Source organism: Centruroides sculpturatus, unplaced genomic scaffold (genome assembly GCF_000671375.1).
Source record: "Centruroides sculpturatus isolate CEXI.00-Female unplaced genomic scaffold, Cexi_2.0 scaffold208, whole genome shotgun sequence".
NCBI classification, from domain to species: Eukaryota; Metazoa; Arthropoda; class Arachnida; order Scorpiones; family Buthidae; genus Centruroides; species Centruroides sculpturatus.
The window spans coordinates 226,791-235,123 of NW_019385210.1; the positions used below are offsets into that span (position 1 = coordinate 226,791).

An 8,333-nucleotide genomic window follows, 5' to 3' on the forward strand; every position below is an offset into this window, starting at 1 on the left:
AATATGCGCCTGACTTTTCTAGGATTGAAACCACATCACTGTCATTATATAAAAGCCTCCTCAGACTAGTGTGAGAGGTGATGGTTAAAAGTAATGCATTTTGCCTAAAAATACGTCAAATTGAAAACCTATTTGATTCTGGTTCTACCCAAAGATGACGTTTATAAATACAACAAAAGAACTAACAGGATATTAAAATGTTTCTTAAAATGTTCTTTAATACCTTTATGTGAATTTTTCTCTTGAACCAGTAAAATTGTTGGTGTGACATCCCCTCTACATATTATTTAAGTTACTTAACAAGATAATCTCCATTATAAAAAATAAATTTTTGCAACAAACACAAAGGTAGTAAAAACTCAGATTTGTGAGAGTCAACAGAAAACAGTTAACTAGTTCAACAAATTTGTTTTTTGAACAAATGTATAGTTCAACAAACCTAAAAAATTTGTTAATCATCAAAATAACAGGTGAGACAATGCATTCATCTGTGTGAAATGCTCCCATGAACATTTGTCATTTGCATGGAATAATGAGTAAAGAAGTAAAGAGAAGATTGTGATGATGTGATACAAAATTAAAAGTGGCAAACAACTGGCAAAATGTTTTGAATTTCCAGAGGGATCACTGTATATTAGACTTATGACTACTGTAAGGACACTGCTTAAAATGATTGGCTATACAGGAATGACCATTCCAACAGCACGGTTTATTGTACAATCTATTAAACAATAGAATTATCACAGGATATACAAGACCCTAACTGCATTAAACTAGTCCTAACTAACAAAAATGTTGCATGTTGTAGACTTCTATTAATCTGGCAACTGTTCAAAACAGTTTTTCTAGATTCACTGGTGTATAGACCAGCATTCAAACTTAATGAATACATTGCATTGTAAACAACAAAATTACAATGTTTGAAATAATTAGTACTACATTCATAAAAATTGCAAATAATTTACATTTACTAAAATATAAAAATTTCCAAATTTATAGTAATAAATTTATAATTTATTATTAAATTCAAATTCATAGTAATATTTTTCATAAAGAAAACTTTAAATGATTTACCTGCACGGCCATCTAATTCTGTTAATCTTTCATCTCTCTCCAATACTTTTTCAATATTTACACGCATTATACCAACAACCTAACAGAATAAACTAAACTGTTAATAAACTAATCTTTTAAAAAGTAAAATTCAATGTAAATAATGTAAAAAATTCAAAAGAACACCAAGTATACTTTAAAGTAGATTTACTATTACAAAAAAATAAATATATTTATATAAATAATACTCAAATTATGTTTTAATTTCATAGAATGCATTAAATATATATTTACATACACACAAATATATTTTTATTGACAATTCCTATATGAGAATAAAAGCAATTGCAAAATATATTTTCTTATTCTGACACTTGTACAGTACAATTAGACAACAAAGTGAGGAACCAAGTTTTTAAACAAACTTTTGCTATGCCAATTTAAAATACGATTTTTTATTTTCTCAGCTGTTATAGAATATAACAGAAAAAGTATGATGATTGATCAAATTTTGATTCCACTGGCTGTTTTGCATTCTCAAGGAGTCCAAAAAAAATAAAAAATATTGTAAGGATTTTTTTTGCAATGTGCATCTATTTTGCCTTATATCTCATTTAGTTCATCCAGTCCTGAGATAGACTGGATAAACCAAACATTTTGAAACTTGGCAGGTTATGTGGGGTATTGATACTATTAAATTTTGATAATTAAAAGATCAAAGAGGGATTTGGCTTAATGAAAATTCCACAATTAGCATTTACAACTTTTTATTAAAAACTCATCTATCCTCAAAATTAAGCCTTTTGCCTTCTTTACAATAATTGATAATATAAAAATCATTTTCAATAAAATTGTATGGGGTGCCATCTATTGATATGAAATTTTAACTGAGCTAGTGTGTTTTTTAAACTTAATTTTTTTTAATTGAGAAATTTTTCATAATTCAACAAAATTACTCTTCAAGCTTTTATTATTTAAATTTTATACCTTAGTGTAATTGTAAAATCAGATTTTCTAATAGTCTCATTAATCTCCTGTATGTGTGCCAGGAAAGTCAAGCAAGAGCCTTTTCCAGCTTTTTATAAATTTGTAAACTTTTTACTCAATTGTTTTTAAAGCAATTCTCAGTTTTATAATAGCATTTTTATGCAATAAGAATATCATTTGTGGAAAGAATTGTTATTTTGCAACTTCAATCATTTTTTAAATTAGTTTAAAAGATAAACAATCAGGATTAATTAAAATGTTATTGACGATAATTTTGCACTTACAAAAATTGCAAGTTTTAAACTTTAAAAATAAAAGCACTATCTCAAACTGAAACCTAAACCAATTACTGAAATAAACTAGCTATTTCAGTTTGTTTAAACCATATTGTTGAAATTTGGAGAGTTTTTTTTTGTCAATATTTATAAAGTGTAGCAATTAAAAATTTTGAATTTTAATTAAAACAATTTTTAAAACAAAGAAAAGATCCAAAGAGACTTGTTCCCAAGACATGAATTTTCAGACAGGCATGTTACCTAATAGTTATGCTATCCAGATTTCTTGTCAGATGCTTTATTATGTATAAAAGCAAAGATCAATTTGAATTTACTGATAATCATTATGGTTAAAATTTTAGAATTTTTAATACATGTATAAGATGACAATACAATTTTTAGGCCAAATTTTAGTAAATAATTAAAATTAGCCTAAATATAATCTGAAAATCTAACAAAAGGCTTCTGTTTAGGGTAACTGATGTTTTTCTAAAGAAAAATCTAAATAAAATATGTGAAGAAGAAAATTCGCTGAAACTTTCCCAAAATAAATTAAATAATTATTTGAAATAGATTGAAAAGAAATTTTGAAAATGATATGTTAGAAATACAAACCTTGTACATAAAAACATCTCTTACAAGAGATTTATCAATTATTTAAAATTTTAATTACAATCTTACTTTTCTTTATAAAATGAACGCAGAAAAAAAAATTGTGTAATTTTGAACTAAGTAATCTAATCTTGGAATACACTTCAGATTCTTGCAAAACTAAATTTTAAAACTACACAAAAAATGATTGATAAAAATTAGGAGAATGAATTTTAACATAAGTTTAATCATATGATAAATTGGATAATTGCTCTCTCAAGAAGAAAAGTTAAGGAAATATAGTCAGCAATTGCTGTTGGCACAGTTTATTGAAAAACAGGACTAATCAGAATCACTGTTATGCTACAAACTTTTCATTATTTAAAGTAATAAATGTAATAAAGTTTGACAATTTATATGAATTCATATATACACTAACTTACATTAGCTGAAATTTTTCCTTGTAATTGCATAAAAGAAAAAATTATTTAAAAAATTAGATTAAATTACAATTGAAAAGTTCATGGTCACTGTTTTATAAAACATAAATGAGATTAATTATACAAAAATTTAATTTCCTTTATCAAATTTTTAAACTATTTCAAAAGTAACTTAAAATGTGATGGAGTAAACATTTCACAGAAAAAAACAATTATAAAATTTAAATTTTGAAAAATTGAAATACTTAAAAATAATGGAGAATAAAAATGAACAAAGGATAATTTAGCTCATAATAAAAAGGAATTATCTTTTAACACAATTTATCACTACTATTCTGATATTTTAAAGTTATAATAATTTTGAAACACTTAAATATTTATAGTTGCAGTTGTGAAAATTAATGTTATTATGTACAGTATTTACTGGCAATGATTATCATGAATACAATTACCAAATTTTTAAATCTGTTACTCAATCTGTTCACACACAATTTAAAAATTTAAATTTTGCCTAATCTGAAATTATAAATGCAAATATCTAGACATGAACAAAATTTATGCTTTACTATTAACAAAATTATAAATTATCCTTTGTTAATGCTTAATAAAAGGCAATAATTTTAAAGTTACATGACAAAGTAAATTTGATAATATAAGAATTTAGCTACATGATACAGGAGCAATATATAACAAAAATGTTAATTGAAATTATTGAATTATTAAATATTTAAAAATTAACTTATACACTAACAAACTTAGAAAAATTGTCCAAATAATATATTCATAATCACATAAAATTACAGGAAGGAAATATTTATTATTCACCTTTATGTTATTGAATCAACTTTAAGTTGCTGACAAAAAATGTTAAGAACACAAATGTTTATTAAAAGCAATAGTTCTAAATCATCATTTAATAACATTACAACAAATGAACTTCATTGACAATTTCAATGTTCATTAGCATTGGACCATTAAATTAATTGTTAAATTTTATAATTTCTGATATCAGTAATATTGAACAGCAATAATGATATTATCTAGCATTCATAGTGATATTATCTAGTATTCAATAGTCAATTATTCAATATCAAACACCACTAGTTCAAACGATGCTACCACCTGCTTAGTAATTTGTAAATTATGGAAATCTTCCACATAAGCTGCACTTTTGTACAAGCCACAATCTCTTTCCCAATGTAAAAACCAACATATAAGCTGTACATAGACTGTACTTCAAAGATTACAGTAATTGAAAAACCATTACTTGACTTGGTCAATATTGTAAAATGCATTTTTCATTTCTAACAAACTTTTATACAGTTTAACCATATTTAAAAATTGTAGAATAAGATAAACAAGGAATTAGCTTTGCATTTTGTTGTTATCTGTTTAAAAAAGCATAATTGCAGTTGAGATTATGAGTTGTCTTAAATATATGAAGGCATTACTGTACACTATCACCAACTGTAATCTGTAAATTTTTATATCAGCACATCAGTGAATTTTTCATTTGATAATGTTTTGCTAGCTACCATTTGCTTTACATAGCTAATTCACCTTATGGCATAACTTATAAAAATTTTGACTAATAGTTTTATTTGCATTAGATTAATTTTTACAAATTCAAAAAGTTTTTTTTTTTATAAAATTGCCCATAAATTTAGTCACATCAAGTTTTAAATATGATAAATATTTTAGGTAGTAAATCTAATAATCAATTTATATTCTTAATTTTCAGTTACAATTTTACACTTTCACATATTTAACTTTCAACAATATATAAATATATGAACATTTTTACAAAGGATTTTCTGATATTATGACAATATCAAAGGTATAGTTTGAAATTATAATAAAATTTATTTTTGAAGAAATCAACTGAATTGTGACATTAATTAATACCATTCAACATTCAATAAACTGTAGTGATTACATTGAAATAATTTTGAATTCAGCTATCATTTTTTCACAATTTCTTTTCTATGATTCTCCTAAGCAGCCATACTTCAAAATAAATGTGCATGTACTTTTGGTACCCAGTTTAAAATATGCCTCTTAGCTATAAACAAAAAGCATGCTTTGAAAGCATACCAAAGTCAAAATGCTTAAAAAAGTATATGTAGTTAATTTGGGAGAAGAAAGAACAACATTATTAAAGATTAAGTTTGATGATACCAAAGTGCATTTTCAATATTTTAGATAAGATTAAATATATATGAAAAGATACATTAATTAAATTCTAACAGGTAAGATATTTAAATGAGGAATTACAATTCATCAAAGAATATTCTACTCTAATTCAAATCATTTCAATTTTATCAATGTGTTCAAGGATGCAAAGAATTGTGGACTCGTTACAGAAAAGTAAAGTAGAACTGTCAACTTTTCTTCCTAACCAAAGAGAGGACAGAGGTGTATCACCAATAATGCATGAAGTGTAGTGCTCAAAACTATTTAGTTCCATTTTCTCTTTTCTGTTCTCATGAAGTATGAATCAGCCTTTATTTTAAATTTATTAAAAATTTTACATTTAATTTTAGTATATTTGTTAAAATCTGTTAAGATTTTGGTTATGTAAAAGATTATTTCAAATTATAATTTTTTAAACAACTAACAGAAATATTACCTCATCCACTTGAGCTTGAGTTTGCTGTAAATTCTTGTTATCCGTAGGATTTCTCTGATTTCCATCATTCAAACTAAAAATATAGGCAGTAAGTAGTTTTAGTATTAAAATAAGAAAAAATATGCATTAAAATTCAAAACCAGCAAATAATATGGCAATAAAATTTTAATAACAACACTTAATTTTTTTTAATTTCAAAATTCAGACAGACACAGTCTTTAATATAAAAAATATTTTCAAGAGAAAATTTCAGATAACAACAACAACACTTCAAAACATCTACTAACAAACAAAAGGATATCAGAACACACATTTTTTTTCCTAACATTAACCGTAAGAAATTGTACCATTCACACCCAAATATCAAATAGTAATTTGCCAACTAATCAAATTTTGCAAAAAAAGACCAAATATTTAAACTCGGCACCCTCAAAAAACCACTTGAACATTTTATGCTCACCAGTAACCTCTTATTTGTAATTTTCCTATTTGAATGCCACCATACCACTGGCCCAATAAGAAGGGACTGTTGCAGATGGATGTTGAAGTTAATTTGACCAAAAGGACTACTAATAAACAGGTTATGATGGCCCACATATGATCAAAGTTGCTAATCTTAATGTCCAAAAGACTTCATATAAGCCTTGTTTAAATAAAAGAATCTTGTAAAAAATGCTAGAATAATTCCTTTTATGTGATAACAAAGTGTATTTTTTTATATTTAAATTATATTTTTGCAGCAGATTGTATGAACTATATGGGAAGTGTGTTCTCATAAATCTTGCATTTATAGAAAAATTATTAGAATTAGTTTGGTTTATTTGGTTGGCAACACGACATGAGTGATCTACCAAGGGGAATGCATCCCGGGAAGACTTAGTAACAACTAAATAGGGACTAGCTTTACATAACATGAAGAAAATCCATAAAAACTCCATGTGGCCAACCAGTTGGCTATGCCTGAACCCACAACTAACTATTCAGTGTTTGACAGTTTTATGCATTCTGCTACTGGAGGGCACTTATTAAAATTAAGAAAGTATCATTCATAAATGAAAACCCTAAGTTGTTAGATGTGAAAAATTAAATACAGGGTGTCCGAGAAAGATCTTTATCATTCTAAACATGAATAATAAAAATACTAACAGGTGAAATGAAATGCAGTTTGCTGCAAAAGAATTAAGACATCTAAGAGTTTTTTCTGGTATCAATGATAGATGATGATAGATATCACATATTATCGTTAATATTTTTTAAAAATTTCTCCCCCCTCGGCCCCCACATAACAGTGAGGATTGCTAATTGTATCCTTTCCTTTAAAACGGATATATCAGGAACAGGTGTTTGATAAACCCTGTCTTTAACATAACCAAAAAAAAAGATATCCAGTGGAGTTATGTTGGGCGATCACAGAGACCAAGATATGGGTCCTCCACGACCAATTAATCCATCTACCTCAGGCAATTGACACCAGAAAAAACTCTTAGATATCTTATTTCTTTTGCAGCAAACTGCATTTCATTTCACCTGTTAGTATTTTTATTATTCATGTTTAGAATGATAAAGATCTTTCTCGGACACCCTGTACTTTTAGACTTTTCACAAGGTAGTAATTGACTATGTGGAATCAAGTGTTGTGCACTACCTGTCGCAGTAATGTTACAGGTCTAGCATGTCTGTTTCATGCTATGTCATATTCATGTAATTACAATGTGAAAATAACATTTTTAAAAATTATATCCATTTTAAGAATTATATTTATTATTTAAAAAAATTTTTTTGCCAATAGATGGCTGTGTGTGTAAGCTCAGCAAATCAAATGTAGACAGAAATGAATTGATATATAGAAATTTAAATCAATAATCTAGGGCAATTGTAAATGCTGATTGTCTGGTAAATGTTGAGTTTCGTAGCAATTGGTCAAACTAAGTAGGAATACAAACATACATCCTCATTTATTCATTTACAGTAGAGCGTCGATTTTCCGAATCAATTGGGGACTGGGGTAGTCTGGATAACTGATATTTCGGATAACTAATTTACGTACAAAAAATAGTTTAACGTATCCAATACCAATCCAAATCCAATAACGTATCCGATGTTGAAATTTTTCTCCGTTGCATATCGCTTCGCGTTGAATTTTCGTTTATGTTAAGCCTAACAAAGACTATTGTATCATTAAAAATTATTTTTTTATTTTGTACAAACAAAATAAATATATTGAAAAATATAAAAATAATAAAAAATTATGCTTCAGATGTTAATTTAGTATCAAAAACGTAAAATATTTGAGTAGCCCAAGACATAGCCAAAGATTGAAGCGCCACAGCACTGGCGAAAATTTAAATTTGCCGACTG

General features: G+C 26.5%; 1 protein-coding gene across 2 annotated transcripts in view; it reads right to left on the reverse strand.

The window, feature by feature from the left end:
* Positions 1-8,333, reverse strand: part of LOC111636181 (vesicle-associated membrane protein 3-like) — a 47,149-nt gene that overhangs the window by 10,791 nt on the left and 28,025 nt on the right. For both annotated transcript variants that reach the window (XM_023381376.1, XM_023381377.1), the window contains exons 2-3: positions 5,976-6,048; positions 1,075-1,153 (exon numbers count right to left, since the gene is read on the reverse strand). In XM_023381376.1, the coding sequence (XP_023237144.1) occupies positions 1,075-1,153; positions 5,976-6,048 (152 nt within the window). The remainder of the gene's footprint in view (positions 1-1,074; positions 1,154-5,975; positions 6,049-8,333) is intronic.